This window comes from Myxocyprinus asiaticus, chromosome 1 (assembly GCF_019703515.2).
Source record: "Myxocyprinus asiaticus isolate MX2 ecotype Aquarium Trade chromosome 1, UBuf_Myxa_2, whole genome shotgun sequence".
Lineage (NCBI taxonomy): Eukaryota > Metazoa > Chordata > Actinopteri > Cypriniformes > Catostomidae > Myxocyprinus > Myxocyprinus asiaticus.
In genome coordinates, this window is record NC_059344.1 from 38,875,859 (window position 1) to 38,893,164 (window position 17,306).

A 17,306-nucleotide genomic window follows, 5' to 3' on the forward strand; every position below is an offset into this window, starting at 1 on the left:
AGGAGTCGTCTCTGGGAGAGAGGACGAAACCGATGGAGGAGGAGTCTCTGGGGCAGCGGATAGAACCACTGGAGGAGTAGTCTCTGGGAGAGTGGGCGGAGTCGTGGAAGACTCTGAGGGCAGAGTCACCATAGTCAGGAGCGCAGGCAGCGACTGGGAAATGAACTCCTTGGTCGTGAGCATGGGCAGTGACAGAAGAACGACCTCCGTGGTCGTGAGCACGGGCAGTGACAGGGGAATGACCTTTGTGGTCGTGAGCATGGACAGTGACAGGGGAACAACCTCCGTGGTCGTGAGCACAGCTGTGAGAGACTCGGAAGGTGGAGCCATGGGAGGTTTGAGGGGCGGAGCCATGGGAGGCTCGAAGGGCAGAGCCATGGTGGCCCCCCAAAAATTCCACTAGGGCTGAAATGGGCGTGAACGCTGACTCTGGGACGGATGAGGCTGGCAACACTGGGACAGACGAGGCTGGCAATGCTGGCTCTGTGACAGACGAGGCTTGCAACGCTGACTCTGGGAATGACGAGGCTTACAATGCTGGTTCTGGGATGGACGAGGCTTGCAATGCTGGCTCTGGAATGGACAAGGCTTCAAGAACAGGCTCGTTGGCCGTGGCAGGCGTGTGTATTGGATCGTTGGCTGTGGCAGGTGTGGCTGTTGGCTCGTTGGCCGTAGCAGGCATGGGCGCCTCAAATGTGGGGCTCAAAGCAAGGTCTATGAATTCTACTAAAGAGATTTCACACTTGCCTCTATGCAGGCAGGACTTCACCGGCTCATTGAGTCCAAAGCGATAGATGTCCTTGAAACAAAGATCTCCCCAATCAAAATCCTGGGCGAGACTGCAGAAATGCTCAGTATACTGCTCGATAGTTAAGTCTCCCTATTTGAGGGACAGCAGTTGCAAAACCTCCAGATCCATAGTTGCGGGTCAGTTGTTCTATAACGAATGTAGGAAGAAGTCAAGAGAGCAGGATCTAAGTGCAGCTTTAATTTAATAAGAAAATGAGTCCAGATAAAAAACTTGGAAAACACAGGAACTAAACTAAAACTGGGGAACGGAACAAACATTACATCCATGGGGATAACAGGAAACAACAACTGACCAAGACACAAGCAAAAACCAGGACATTAAATATATTGGGGCAAACAAGGTAAACGAGAAACAGCTGGGAACAATCAGGAACCAGGAACAGAGACACAAGTAGGTAAACAAAACTTCAAACTAAAAGTCTCTTAAACACCTAGCGACCTCTGGTGGCCGCCAGGGCAAAAGTCTCAGGTGTGACAATCTGTAATAATTTCATTTACAATTAGTGCTTTGGCAGAAAGAGATCTAATGTTTAGTAGCCCTACCTTCATATGATGTTTATCTTTAATTTTTTTCTGAATGATTTAGTGAGAGTTTTGTGTTTGGTTGTTCAGGGAACAGATATCTAGGTGATACAGTTTCTATGTGTTGTAGTTTATGTGACCTGTATGCTGTCTCAAAGCAGCTAGCAGATGTTCAGATTAACCAGTTTGTCTGCTTCCTGACCTGGGTAGGGTTACACCAGCTGTAAATTCTCATATAAGCTAGGACGTAAAGTTCACACTAAGGGCTTAGTAACTACTAGTTAGTTTTGTAACTAAGTCAGTGCTTAATTTGGTTGCACCACCTGTTCTTAAGGCAAGGCTTAACTAGTAGGTCGTAAGCTCTCCGTAATGCGTAGTCGCATATTATGATGTTTACCTGTATTTATACAATAAGCAGCCTTCAAATTTATACACAGAAGTGTTAAAAAGCCGTGAACTTCAATTTGATCTTGTTATGGTTGATGTTCAAACCTTGTTTGCTCATGTAACTCTCAGCTGTAATAAATTATATCCCCATTAAAATATGATACATAATAAAAGTAGATTTGATAAATAGTATATTTGCCCTATGTAAATAACAATAATATAGGAACTGTATCTAAAATAAATGAGAGGTGATATATAAATACTAATACAACAGGCTGGAAAAACAGACATTTATTCATTCTAATATCCAATATATATTCTGAATGTGTTGAAACTTGACACTGGGTGACACACCCTGAAAACTGCACCGTTAGATCGGTTTCATGCTGAAAAGCCGCTTAAAAGTATGTTTTTTTCTCTTTTTTCTGTCACGCAAAACATGAGCTCATTGATGTCATAAAATATCAGTCTGCTTTTTTATTCCATCCATTACGCCTGGTCGGAGTCTTCCGTAAATATTTCGTTTATACATAGGGTTACGTTCTACCTAAGTTTAATGGAGCAACGCTCAAATATTTAGTAGTGCGTAAACTGTGAATTTACGCCACAACTAGGCTAAGTTTGAACTTACGCACAAGCTGGTGCAACCGGACCCTGGGCCCCAGTTAGTCAAATACTATCATTATTAAGACTTATTACTAAAGAGGAGAGCTGCACCTTCCCTGGAGGATGGAGTCCGTCTCTCTTTAGCAGGTCAGATCTACCCCAAAAACTCTTCCAATTGTCTATAAATCCTATGCTTTTCTCCGGACACCACTCAGACATCCAGCCATTCAGTGACACTAATCTACTATAAACCTCATCACCACGATGAGCAGGGAGGGGGCCAGAGCATATTACAGTGTCTGTCATAATTTTTGCAAGTTCACACACCTCTTTAACATTATCTAGTGAACTCCGACTGGTGAAGCCGGACATCATTAGTGCCGACATGAATAATAATTTGAGAAAATCTACGTTTAGCATTAGCCAGCACTTGTAAATTTGATCTGATGTCAGATGCTCGAGCCCCAGAAATGCATTTAACAATAGTGGCTGGAGTCTCTATTTCCACGTTCCTTGCAGTAGAATCACCTATTACTAAGGCTCTTTCAACATGATTCTCAGTGGGTGCATCACTGAGTGGGGAGAATTGATTGGAAACCCTAACAGGAATGGGAGAGTGGTGTCGCTTTGCTGAGCGAGTATGCCGCTGAAACATCACCCAAACGCCCTGCTGTGGGGACTCTAGAGCCAGAACCAAAGTGTGTGTTGCTCACTGTACTACCCGCATCCGAAACAGTATCTACTGGCTTCTCTTTCTCACTGACCTCCATTAGCGTTCGGATGCGTGTCTCTAACTCATTAACCTTCTCCATCAGCCTGACTAATTCCTTACATTTAACATGTGAATCCCTCACTGCTGACAGAAGAAGCTATAGTAAAAATATGACATGCAATGCAGGAAGAAATTGTTTGAGGTTGTTGTTGGTTGTTCCTGAGCGTTGAGGGTTTGAGATCGATGTGAATCCCTCACGCAATTGTTTGTTGTTATGGTTGTTCTTGATAAGCGGTGCTTTGAGATTGATGCAATAATCCGTGTAACACAGAGGAGAAAAACGGGTGCATGCTGTCAAATGTGTGCAGTTTAATTGCGATAGGAGAATAATGTGGGGGGAAACCCGATGCGTGCTGAAAAATGGATGTTAAGGATTAAAAGTTGATAGATAAGCAATGCTAAAAACACTAGCAGGCTACAAACACAGACTCGAGCTATGTGCCAGCAGCAACAGGTAAAATACACACAGATGAAACAGTAGAAAAGCGGAAAAACCTGAAACATGTGGTAAAATGACAAAGGATAAAATGATGACCGTATGAGAATATGAATAAGCAATGCTAAGCAGGCTAGCAGGCTACAAACACTCGTGCAGCATGCCATAAGCAACAGGAACAGGAAGTCCAGTGATGAGAGCAAATCATCTTTTATAATGTACTGTATCAAATCAACAAGTTCTAAATGCTTATCATCTTCTCATTATTTTGTCATTGAAAATGACCAACAGTCTTACAACAGAGTCTAACAAGTGTTTGATTAAGATTGGAACACGGTAATCTATTGCTGATGTGTTTCTTTTTAGTCGGCCATGGAAGCCTCTCATCCTCTTGTCTTCCCGATGGCGAAAAACAAAGTCTCCTGCTATTACTCTTTAATTCGGTTTCCTTTTAATCAACCTCAGGAGACAACAAGCACAGGCTAGCCAGCATGTGCAGACACTCTTCAGAGATAACAAATCATTTTGTCTACCTGATTTATGAACTAGTAGCAGGCAGAACACTTTTTGTCCAGGCAGCCGTCGGATTGAGGAACGAGGGTAATTAATATGGAATGCTGATGAGAATTCTGAAAAGTTCTAATAAAAAAGGCAGAGTGGTTTGATAAGATTTGAGTTCACAGGAGTAATTACAGAGCTTTAATGCAGTGTGTAGATAAGTTTGTAAGACTGTCTTCTTTATGCTTAACAGAGACAGAATCTAAACCTGATGCTCTCACCACTGACAGACCATTAATTACAGCCGGCTTTCTGATTTGGCATGCTAAAAGCATCAACTTACCTGCATTTAATGTATAATATTCAGTGTTAAGAAGTAATGAATTACATGTAATCCAGATTATGTCATCAAATTACAAAAATCAAGTACTTGTAATTTGCTTAAAATATTTTTTTAAATGTGCATAATCAGATTAGTTACTTATGGATTACATAAAAGCAAATTGTTGTTTACCAATGTTTAATGAAAGGAGGGTAAATTTGTCCTTTTGTACTTTAATTACAAGGTTCCACTCGGAGTTGTTCACGTCCTGGGACCTCGAAAGTTATTCATTTCTATTGCAGCTCTCATAACAACAAAAACTGCTTTGTTGTTGATATCACCTAAATATTTATCTCTACATTCATTAATGAATTCACCTCTATATGTTGTTGCAAAATGTTTAAGAACAAGAAAATGGGGGGCCTTGGTAGCTCAGCGAGTATTGATGCTGACTACCACCCCTGGAGTTGCGAGTTCAAATCCAGGGTGTGCTGAGTGACTCCAGCCAGGTCTCCTAAGCAACCAAATTGGCCCGGTTGCTAGGGAGGGTAGTCACATGGGGTAACCTCCTTGTGGTTGCGATTAGTGGTTCTCGCTCTTAATGGGGCACGTGGATCGTGGAGAGTAACATGAGCCTTCACATGCTGGGAGTCTCCGCGGTGTCATGCACAGTGAGTCACGTGATAAAATGCACAGATTGACAGTCTCAGAAGCGGAGGCAACTGAGGCTTGTCCTCCACCACCCGGATTGAGGTGAGTAACCACGCCACCACGAGGACCTACTAAGTAGTGGGAATTGGGCATTCCAAATTTAACTGTGAAATATGCTGCCATATTTACATGATGTAAAGTTGGAGCTTGAATAGAATTCAGAGTGTACAAGTTGTATTTATGAGTTCTTCGAAGATGTGAACACTTTTTACAAGTTGGAATCTCGTAAATACGATAATTCCGACATGATGTGAATGTGCAATTTACAATTATATTTTCATGAAAACATGCAATAAATAATCCAAAATTAATCAGATTAGATTATCTACTAAAATATGACATAACTAACCATTTTAGTTTTGTCATTTGTAATCAGGTTATATTTCAGAAGTAATCTACCCAGCACTGAATATACTGTATTTGTATATGAACGGGTAATTATGAGTAGATCTTGTTCCCTATCTGTCACTCACTTGACTTTGTGTCGATGTAGTGACACTAGGGGTCACTCTTGGGAGCCCCAAACACCACTGCTTTTTTGAAAAAAGGCCAATGAGAATTGGTGAGTGGAATTTGCATGCCACTCCCCCGGACATACGGGTATAAAAGGAGCTGGTATGCAACCACTCATTCAGATTTTCTCTTCGGAGCCGAGCGGTTCTATTCATTGAAGCTGAATTCATCTGCGAAGTTCATTCACCTCATCTGCTGGATTCTATGGCACATTTCAGCGGCTTCTCCCCCTCTGCACCCATGGAGTGCAGAGAACACCCCTGGGTGCTTCGGCAGAAACAACTAAAAGAGTATATTCTAAAAAGAGTATATTTTCTTTCTAAAAGAGCGGCACACACGGAATGTCTTTTTAAAGATGCCTTTCCACTTGTGTGTTATTCCTGGTTGCGGACGATATCTCTCCGCTTCTGACGGCCACGATTGCTGTCTTACGTGTCTGGGCACTGCCCACATGGAGACATCGTTCGTGGATGAGTCATGTCCTCATTGTGAGAACGTGACCATGGCTCGGCTTCCTTTCATAAGAAAGCAAGCCACGCCAGCGGCTCCCTGCACCGGTCCTTCTACCTACGGGTTTGAGGCCATGTCGGTTAGCACTGGGAGTGATTTGGGGACATCAATGGGACTGCCTCCGCCGGGTATACCCCCACAGACCTCCCATTCCCCAGCATGCTCGCCTGCCCCAATCTGGAAGACGATGAGTTATCGAGCGCAGCATCGGAGAGTGGGCTCGCCCAGTCTCACGGCGACGTGGAAATGACGGACTTGCTTTCCCAGGCGGCCGCTAGCGTCGGGCCACTCTCCCCTGAACCCTCGTGGCTCAACAATCGGTTCCTGGGCATGGGGCGCTGTGGTGGCCTCCTGGGCCCTGGCCAGTGGTGCATCTTTGGCAGACATCTGCAGAGCAGCAGGCTGGGCAACACCCAACACCTTTGCGAGGTTCTACAATCTCTGGGTTGAGCCAGTCTCGTCCCATGTATTGGCAGGCACAAGCAGGTAAGTTCTGGGACAACTGGCCATGTGTACCGCTTGCACATAGTGCCTTTCCCCTCCCTTGAGGTGAAGACGTGCACTCTTGACTCCCAGTCATGTTCACAGACTGTGATCCCTGGGTGACTTTCCTCCTTAGCCCTCTGGCAGCTGAGTTTGCAGAGAAACTCACTGACCGGCCCAGTACGTGCGCTAATGAACCCCTGTACTGAGGTAGGTGCTCCACATGTGCTGGTTCCCTGAAGGCGACCCCATGTGATATCTTCCGCAAAAATTGTTTCCCTGTCGGCAAACTGCGTCTTCCTTGGGCAGAGACCCCACTGCCCCCAGTCGCCATGCTCTGTAGAAACTCCTCCCCCCGGGTAGGACCTACCATGGGACCTCTCCACATGACATACTTCCGACAAGACTTGGTAAGACCATGTGACATATTCCACTCAAAATACCCCCTCCCCCCCACCCTTTTTGGGCAGGGTGTGGTCTCCGCGGTGTCTTCTCCTTGGGAGGGACACCCTCCGACGCAGACACTTATGGCTCCCAGTCAGTTAACAAATTTCACTCTTTTTGGGGAGAAAAGAGAGGGAAAAGAGGCCACGGCTGAGCTAGCCTGTCTCTATAGTTGGGCAGTCGACTTGTTCCTGATGGACCGTTCGACGCTCATAAGAGCATTGGGGGAGGTTACATAATGGCCTGGTGCGCTGGCTATGAGGTACACAGCAGTCTGCCTGTCACACACCGCCAGTTCACGCAACACAGTTCAGCTAGTTGTGGAGTTTTGTATAGGGACCCCTAGTGTCACTACATCGACACAATGTCGAGTGAGTGACAGATAGTGAACGTCCTGGTTAATTTCGTAACCTCCGTTCCCTGATGGAGGGAACGAGACTTTGTGTCCCTCTTGCCACAATATAAAAAAAATATTATTGGTTTTAATTACAATTATACTATTTCTCTTTGAAAGTAAGCCATTGCACTTCTGATTTGTACCAAAAAGAAATCTGAGTCTGAGAAATAATTATTTGTACTACATTACTGCATGTCAGCATTCAGAGGCTTTGGATACATCTTGATATTCTCTGTTTGCAAAGTCTCTGTTTTACCACAATGACAACATGGTGCTCGTTGTAAAGCATTTTGATAGCTGCCTTTCTATGGTATTAATTTGCACACCCAGTTATCTTTCCTGAAATTACTTTCAGGATTAATAAAGAGTAGGTGCTATTTAATCCATTGCATTGACACTACATTTTATTTTGCACTTTCATGGAGGCACCTCCAGTTTCATGTCTATTTTTGTATTTTTCATCTGGTCGAGGTTGATCAGGGTTTTAGAAAGTAATTAGTTATAAGTAATGCAATTACTTTTCAGAAAGAGTAATTAGTACAGTAATCTAATTACACTATAGAAGATGTAATTAGTAGTTAGTAATTAATTATATTTTTAGAGTAACTTACCCAACACTGGTCCTGTTGGATGAATTCAGTACAATGGCAGCACATAGAGACTCACAGAGCCTTCTGAAGGCATGCAATCAGTTTGTATTATGAACAGACCGCTATTCACTCTCAAATCAAATCACTACAAAAGTCTATAACGTGGCGTCATATAAATAAGAGAGAAGCAGAATTCACAAACACGTATTATTATGTTATGTCCCCTTTAAGAGGGTGAAGAAAAGAGCAGATGTTTTTCCTATGTTGAGTTCATGGTTCAACTGAATTGCCATTGTCCGTATTTTTTTGATCCACACAAACACTATATTGGTGACCCGACACTCTTGGACGATTCCAGAGTTTCTTGGCAAGATGACAGCTTACGTGGTTGCTCTTAAATTACCAGAGTTTGGGAACAGCAAAGCCACTACGTGGTTCATACGAGTAGAGGCTCAGTTTGCCAGGATGAAACAAAGTATTATTACGTTGGTTGCTTTCATTGCCTCGGATGGGTGATCCAAAGCTTTCTGAACTTATGTACCACATGCTGACATTGTTGGGTGACCTTGAACCTTTTTTCAAAGAACTGTCCCTTCAGCAGTTGATAGAGCAAGTCCACACATCTTTAGCTAATATGACCATCAAAGATTGTGAGGTGGCTAAGATGGCTGATAGTCTTCATGCTGCCACACAGAGGTGGACTAGTCTGTATCAACACCCATGAATGCCTCCATCAGTCCCCTAGTGTTTTAACACCACCTAGAAAGAGTCAAGGTATATGCTTCTACCATGCTCATTTTGAGGACAAAGCAAAGAGATGTTCCCCGACGTGTAATTTTCACGGTTGGGGGATGATGGCAAGTCAGCAGTTTGTGAATGCTGTGGATGCTGCTCACTCAGGCTGTCTGCTTTTAAGAGTACTGCCCGCGACTCGGCTTGATGTGCTAAAGTGAAATAAGGACCACTTGCTTGAAGCTGCCAGTGGTAGCAAAATCATGACATACGTAAATACCATGTAACGTTGTGTTTCAATGACTGGCGTTTCACCTGGGATTTCATTTTGACTAAAGTGGCCAGACCCATATTGGGAGCTGATTTTCTGTATGCCAATGGGTTGTTTGTATGCAAAAAATGCTGCTTAGTCAATGCGAAAGACTTTAATTTCTTTCCGTGTGCACTCAGCGATTTTTCCACAATGAATTTGTCTAGTGCATCCGGGTCCAATTGCGAGTTTACGCACATTCTTACTGAGATCTCTGACATAAACTGGCCTACTTGCTTTGCAGCGACAGCAAAGCATGGTGTTGAACACCACATTTCTAACACTGGTCTGCACATTTATGCACACATGCACATCCTTGACTCAACAAAATTAGCCAAGACTAAGGCTGAATTTACTTACATGGAGGAATTGGGCATTGAGTGACGATCATACAGCTCTTGGGCTCTATTCCCAATTGTTACCCTGTCCCGCACATCAAAGATTTTTCAGCACATCTAGCTGGGAAATAATTTTCTCCAAGGTGGACCTCATACAAGGTTATCACCAAGTACTGTTCCACCCTGAGGACATTATGGTTATCTTCCCTTTTGGATTATTTGAGTTTTTACACATGCCATTTGGCCTCATAACCTCTGCTCATACTTTTCAGAGGTTGATGAACTCTTTGTCGAAGGACCTAGATTTTCTTTTTGTGTATTTGGATGATTGCATGATGAGCATCCATTTCATATCAGCATCTTTCCATCCAATTATATTTTTATATTTCCTCTTTTTTGCAGGTTGTCTGTTTGGGGATGAAGTATGTGAGTCTTATGAAGTCTGCATCAATGGTGAGTTGTTAAAAAATTTACATTATGCACTAGTTGCCATTCATAGCAAATACTTCTCATTATAACAGCAGAAAAAACTAACCATAAAGTTGCTGCAGACATGATGTGACTGGAGTTGTGTAACTGGTCTTTCATTTTATGGGTGTATATGATTAATCAACACGTGCTTTCTTACCAGAGTTACTTACAAGCATTTAATTAAATACATTTATTAAATGGGTGTCCGGAATGCTCGATTCTGATTTGTCAGTGGTGCTATTTAGCAGTCTGAGTAACAACCGCACATGCAGGGTTAAGATTGGGGTATAGCGAGTCATCTTTTCTACTTTTTGGATCACACTGCGATTTCTTCAAGTAAGCTAGTAGTCTTATAATAAACTGGATAATGAGCAGTCAGTCATTATTTACTAAATAAAAGAAAACTCCGGAGGTGCAAACCCGGAGGTGGAATTTAGTTGTTCAGTGATAGCTTTCTTTGCAAATCAAAATTTCTTGGTTAATAGTCGTGTATTAAGCGGGATAATGAAAAGACAGCTGGTTGTTTTATCAAATTAAACCCCTTCAGAGTGAAAATATCTCCCTGTCGAATTTATTGTGCGATAACAACTGGCTGGCTGTGCATTATCCCTTACTAATTTTATATTCTGAGATTCTCTGACTGGTGAATTTAAAAAGAAAATGAGGTCTTAGTAGTTTCGTAGAGAGAAACAGGGAGTTTAATCTGAAGCCCGGAAGTGGCTTATGGTTGGAAACTGTACATTTTACTACATAATCAACAGGTCAGAGGTTGCACTGTAGGCCTGGAAAAATCTGGCCGCCACAGGAGTGACCTGAGGCACAATCTGATTTCTGAGACAATGCCGCTGTGCAGCAGCATTCTGTATGCAATAAAGTGATCAAACAGCAAATGCTTATGATAACAAGAAACAAGTTGCAGTAAACTAGTTGGGAGTTAAAGCTTGAATATTAGTATTGTAAAAAGGGCTGTATTGTCCTTTTGGTAATAGGGCCAGGCAGTAATGGGCAGTTTGTTGTGTAGGACTACCCTAAACTTTTGTCAGAACATAAGCTATGTCTGTGTGGCCTTCAAGGAAAATAGAGAGGAACTGAATAGGGAGGATTTGGGTGGGGACACTAGAAGCTCAGTCCTGTCAAGGTGAAGCGTAGGTGACAAGAACCAATCAAAGTTTACGTGCCAGAGAGACAGGCTGAGCTCAACCTTGGGATGCCTAAAGTCAGATTGGTTTCTGTCAGTTTTAAGCCTTTGCACTGATATTCCACTCTAACTGACTCTGTGGTTTGTCTGGTCATCGACCATCAATGACGGGTGGCTAAACGAGAAGCTTTAAATTGTAATCAGATATTTTGTATTTTTTTACAACTATCTCTCAGTTCTGCCTTTACGCTGCAGCAAGTTCAGTATCTTCTTGGTGGCAGTCATTTGTTTCCTTTTCTTACTGTAACTCTTTTTGATTTCTGTGTGTTTCTTATTGTTTTCAGCCTAAGCAGATTTTGACTGACAAGGCACCATGGCCAGAATGTAGATTATTTCAAAGATTAAGAGTAAATGGGTGATTTAAGACAGAGTTATCATTTGATACTGTGTGAATTGAAATAGTAAAGTGCTTATTTTTGTGATTAACATTTGTTATTGATTCATACATCAAACAAAGAAAAGCAAAACATAATTTATATACACAGAATCAATATTTAACTCCCACTATTACCCCTCCCAATCCTCAACCCCACCCTGACCCTCAACAAACATTCCTGTGGTCACATATGAGTATATACACAAAAGAAAAAAAATATATAATATTCACACACATTAACAACTACACCTCTCTCACCACTGCCCCTCCCCAAGAGCCCTCCAAAAACACCAAATATTTGCCCCATTTCCCCACAAACAAGTCCAAATTCCCCAGTCTTCTAGATGACCCTTCTTCAAAAGCCGCCACCCTCCCCAATCATCCTCCTTTCTCATCGCGGCTGCTAATGGTTCCAGGGCAAGACAGAACAATAATGGGGAAAGAGGGCAACCCCGCCGGGTGCCCCTATCCAGAGTAAAATAATCTGAAATTAATCCATTTGTTTGTACCTCCACTACCGGGTGTCTATAAAGTAACTTAATCCAACCAATTAAAAGTATTCCCGAACCCATACATTTCCAAAATCTTAAAAAGATAATCCCATTCTATCATATCAAATGCCGTTTTGGCATCAAGTGAGATGGCAGTGACCGGAGTCTGTTCATTCGCCACGGACCACATGATATTGATGAAACGCCTGATGTTATCAGAAGAGCTATGGCCCTGAATAAACCCCACCTGATCTATATGTATAAGAGATATCATAACTTAATCGGTTAGCCAAAATTTTTGACAATATTTTAACATCTAACTGGATCAGGGAAATTGGATGGTAACTCTTACACTCACTTGGATCTTTGTTCTTTTTAAGAATCAGACTGATCCGGGCTTGCATCATGGTTGTCTTTGTAGAGTTTGTGTTGCAAATCATGCAAAAAGTATACTTGCCCAAAATTTCTGAGAGACGGGCTTCAAAGTTATCAATTTTAACGACAGTAACCTAGGTAACAACTCCTCAGCTGGCACGAGCGATTGTAAAGAAAAAACGTCATGTCCAACCACACCCAATCATCAGTGCTCTTCGACCAGCCGAGTTCTCTTGGATCAATAATTTCAGAGATGTGCTCGAACAGAAGAAATCTCACCACACGAACACATTGGCAGAACAAAAACTTCACTGCATTTTGTCATCATTTGTAGGCGAACTAAGTGAAGCCTGTTCACCCAGTAGGCACAAATTAAGTTCAAGTTCAAGTTTATTTATAAAGCACATTTAAAAACAACAACTGTTGTAACCAAAGTGCTGTACAATAAAATAATAATAATAATTAAAAAAAAACATTAATACCAGAATTAAATAGAATTTTAAAAGTATTAAAAGAACAAACTAATAAAACATTGTAAAACATACAAATAAAACCCCCTATACTTCTCAAACAACATCATAGGCTATAGACAAAAAATGTGTCTTCAATCTAGATTTAAATATGGCCAATGAGGAAGAAGACATAACAACAAATGGAAGTGCATTCCACAATCTGGGGGCCGCAACTACAAACGCCCGATCACCTTTGGTTTTCAAACGGGAACGAGGAACAGAGAGGAGTAACTGATTTGATGATCAAAGAGACCTAGGTGCAGAATGTTGTTGACCTCGTACCAAAGCGGGAGTGTTGTAGCTTTGTGAGCAGATTTCTTCAGCGCCAGTGGACATGGCTAATTTAATAAAAAGATAAATGATTGACTGACAAGTTTCTAGAGAAAGCTGTTTCTTTTTTTTTTGTTGAAATTTTTGACCTAATGTTGACCTTAAGACATGCCAGTCTATTGCATACTGTGGCAAGTCAAAAACAAACACAAAGACAATGTTAAGCTTCATTTAACGAACCAAATAGCTTTCAGCTGTGTTTGATATAATGGCAAGTGATTTTCTAGTACCAAATTGGAGTGATGGCTGCTGGAAATGGGGCCTGTCTAGATTTGATCAAAAATTACTTTTTTTTCAAATAGTGATGGTGCTGTTTTTTTTACATCAGTAATGTCCTGACTATACTTTATATAGTTGAATGCCACTTTGGTGAATTAAAGTACCAATTTCCTTCTGAAACAGCTAAATCTGTACACTATTTCAAACCTTTCGCCGCCAGTGTATGTGCACGATTACAGACAGAAAGATGCAAACTTTATTTCCACATGCCAAAAGTATGTAAACTGTGCTGATTTATTTCAGTTTTTGTTTACCCAGCTACAGTTAGGGTTGGGAGGGTTACTTTTGAAATGTATTCCACTACAGATTACAGAATACATGCTGTAAAATGTAATTTGTAATGTATTCCGTTAGATTACTCAAGGTCAGTAATGTATTCTAAATACTTTGGATTACTTTCTTCAGCACTGGTAGATTTTTTTTACTTGTTCTGACTATAAAAACTCTGCCAGTACAGTAAGACAAAATACACATGTTAAAAATACATTCTCTGAAAACCTAAATATCTTATGCAGTGTTGTTTCTAAAACAAGATAAATCAAACTGATCTTGTTTTAAGGATTTTTTGATATTTTTACAGGAAAATAATATAAAAATTATTATCAAGAATACGATTTTTGCCCTAATATCAAAAGTCTTGTTAGAAAAAAAGAAATTATGATCCAACGTGAATTTTCTTGATAAAAAAATATGATCGTGCCTAGTAACATTTGCATGTAAAATGGATAGAAATAGCATTTTAGCATAGCGTAAAGCTGGCAATTTACACAAGGTTTATTTCTATTTCTTCTGCTCCAAACTTACTTCAAACTTACTTCTCTGTCTGCTCGTATGAATGTAACACATCATAAGAAAGTGTTTCACTGCTGTTCAAATGCACTTTGGATTGCATCATTTATATGTATAAATGTTTTCTATCTGAAAGGACTAAATATTAAATGAAACAAATAACAATAAAATGCAAAGTAATCTCTTCAGTAATCCAAATACTTTTTGAATGTAACTGTATTCTAATTACCAATGATTTGAGTTGAAACTGTAGTGGAATACTACAGTTCCTTCTCTGAAGGGAGGGCTTGCAGGTTCACCACCTGGTACCGGAAGGGAGTGGTGGGAACTTTGTGCAAGTAACTGAGCCGGGGTCTAAAGATCACGTGAGAGTGTGCCAGCATTCGCTGGTGACAGAGAGCCTGCAGGTCCCCCACCCTCTTGATAGAAGTGAGCGCCACCAGGAGGGCTGTCTTCAGGGACAAAGTGCTGAGCTCGATCTGCTCCAGGGGCTCAAAGGGGGCTCTCTGTAAGGCAGGTAGGACCACAGAGAGATTCCAAGAGGGAATCAGGTACGGTCTAGGGGGACTCAATCTCCTCGTGCCTTTGAGGAACCTGGTGATCAGGTTGTGCTGTCGAGAGGGTCTCCCATCCAGTGTATCATGATATACTGCAATAGTAGCCCCGTACACCTTCAGGGTAGAGGGAGACAGCCATCTCTCCAGTCCCTCTTGTAGAAAGGACAACACAGACCCGACTGCACTTCCCCGTGGGAAGAACACCAATTCGCAAAGAGACGCCACTTCAGAGCATACAGCCGCCTTGTGGAGGGGGCTCTGGCCTGAGTGATCGTGTCTACCACCGCTGGTAGAAGGCCTGCTAGGTCCTCCGCATCCCGTCCAGGAGCCAGACGTGGAGATTCCAGAGGTCTGGACACGGGTGCCAGAGCGTGCCCTGCCCCTGAGTGAAAAGGTCCTGCCTCAGGGGAATGCGCCAGGGAGGGTCTGAAAACCAAGTCCAGTTGGGCCAGTATGGTGCAACCATCAGGACTTGTTGCCCGTCCTCCCTGACTTTGCACAACATCTGTGCAATGAGGCTCACTGGGGGAAACGCGTACTTGCGCAGCCCCCGAGGCCAGCTGTGCACCAAGGCATCCATGCCGAGGGGAGCCTCAGACAGGGAGTACCAAAGGGGGCAGTGAGAGAACTCTTGGGAGGCGAACAGGTCCAACTGCGCCTCTCCGAATCTCTCCCAAATCAGCTGTCTGTGCGGGGGTGGAGTCTCCATTCTCCGCGGAGTGTTACCTGCCGTGAGAGCATGTCCGCTGCACGGTTGAGGACTCCCGGGAGGTGAGTGGCTCTCAGAGACTTCAACGTCTGCTGACTCCAAAGGATGAGGCAGTGGGTGAGTTGTGATGTGATCGTACCCCACCCTGGCGGTTTATTTACACCACAGTCACTGTGTTGTCCATCCGGATCAACACGTGCTTGCCCTTAATCAACGGCCGAAGCCTCCGCAGGGGCAGCGATACTGCCAGCAACTCTAGGCAGTTGATGTGCTGTTGCAGGTGGGGCCCTGTCCAGAGCCCCGAGGTGCCGAAGCACAAGGTCCCTGTGTGCACACAGTAGATCTCGTGAGTGAGCTAGGATCAGCTAGTCATCGAAATAATTGAGAATGCGAATGCCCTTCTCTCTCAGAGGGGCCAGGGCAGCCTTTGTGACTTTGGTAAAGATGCGCGGAGACAGGGACAGACTGAAAGGGAGGACCTTGTACTGGTATGCTCGTCCCTCGAAGGCAAACTGAAGAAAGGGTCTGTGTCGAGGAAGGATCGATACGTGAAAGTACGCATCCTTTAGGTCAACAGTCGTACAGATGTCAGGATGCGCTTCTGCGTCAACATCTTGAATGGAAGCCTGTGTAAGGGTCTGTTCAAGGCACGCAGATCCAGGAATGGGCGCAAGCCCCCCTCTCTTGGGCATGATAAAATAAGGGCTGTAAAAGCCCTTGTGCGACTCGGCTAAGGGGATGGGTTCTTTCGCTCCCTTCGCCAGAATGGGTTCTTTCGCTCCCATCACACAGCGATGGAGAGAACGCCACTGAACCTGGGTAGCTGTCTGGTGATCTGGATCGCGTAGCCGAGCCGGATCATCCTGATGAGCCATCGCGACGGGTAGCAAAGCGCTAACAGGCTTTCAGCCATTGCGCTAATGGCACAAGGGTGGTTCGCAGCAAGGCAGAGCAGATGCCCCACTGGGAGGATTATCCAGGGGAGGCGTGCTGCTCCACGAGCCCACAATGGTGACTGGTGGCTGGGGTGGGTGAGCGGCCCCAAGAACCACCGTACTTACCTGTTTGATGGCTTTCTTTCGATGGAAAACAAGGGAACGTGAGATACTCGCGTCCTGCTCGCTGACCGGAAAGACTTTCAGCACCTGGCCGTAGCAGGTGCTAGGGCCGGAGGGGCTGAGCATTGGAGAATGACCCAGGGAATGAGGAAACTGCTCTTTTATTGACAATTTGGGTGCCGGAGCCCAGAAGGCACCCGGCGATGTTGGGATACCCACCTTGTGCTGACCCGGGGCAGGAGTGGGGCCCGTCCACACACCTGGGTCAGAGTCGTCAATCAGAGCTGCCTCATTCCTGGGTTGCCCGTCTCAGGACTGCCTTGAAGCCCGTCCAGGGTTCTTGGTGGCCGGCTTGTGGGCAGGTGGTGCCGCCTTCCCGTGGGAGGATCTTCTTCTCAAAGACCGGTGTATGGGCTCTGATGGTGGAGTGCTGGGGCCGGCACCGTAGGAGGACAGCCCAGGTGAGAGGCAGATGGGGCGCGGGACTTCGGAGGCCTATAGGCGGCCGAGCCAGGATGTGTTTGATGGCCTCTGTCTGTTTCTTCACTGTTGAGAACTGGTGGGCGAAATCTTCGACAGTGTCACCAAAGAGCCCCCCTTGGGAGATGGGCGCATCGAGAAAGCTGACTTCCTCTGTGTCACGCATCTCCGCAAGGTTGAGCCACAGGTGCCACTCTTGGACCACCAAGGTGGACATCGTCTGGCCCAGGGTGCACGCCGTGACTTTCGTCGCCCATAGAGCGAGGTCGGTCACGGTACGCAGTTCCTGCATAAGCCATG

The 17,306-nt window shown here is 44.0% G+C and overlaps 1 protein-coding gene across 1 annotated transcript in view; it reads left to right on the plus strand.

Moving 5' to 3' along the window:
• LOC127442826 (receptor-type tyrosine-protein phosphatase N2-like) overlaps window positions 1–17,306 on the plus strand; it is a 280,031-nt gene that overhangs the window by 23,297 nt on the left and 239,428 nt on the right. Inside the window, exon 2 of the mRNA XM_051701041.1 lies at window positions 9,784–9,834. Coding sequence (XP_051557001.1) covers window positions 9,784–9,834 — 51 coding nt within the window. The remainder of the gene's footprint in view (window positions 1–9,783; window positions 9,835–17,306) is intronic.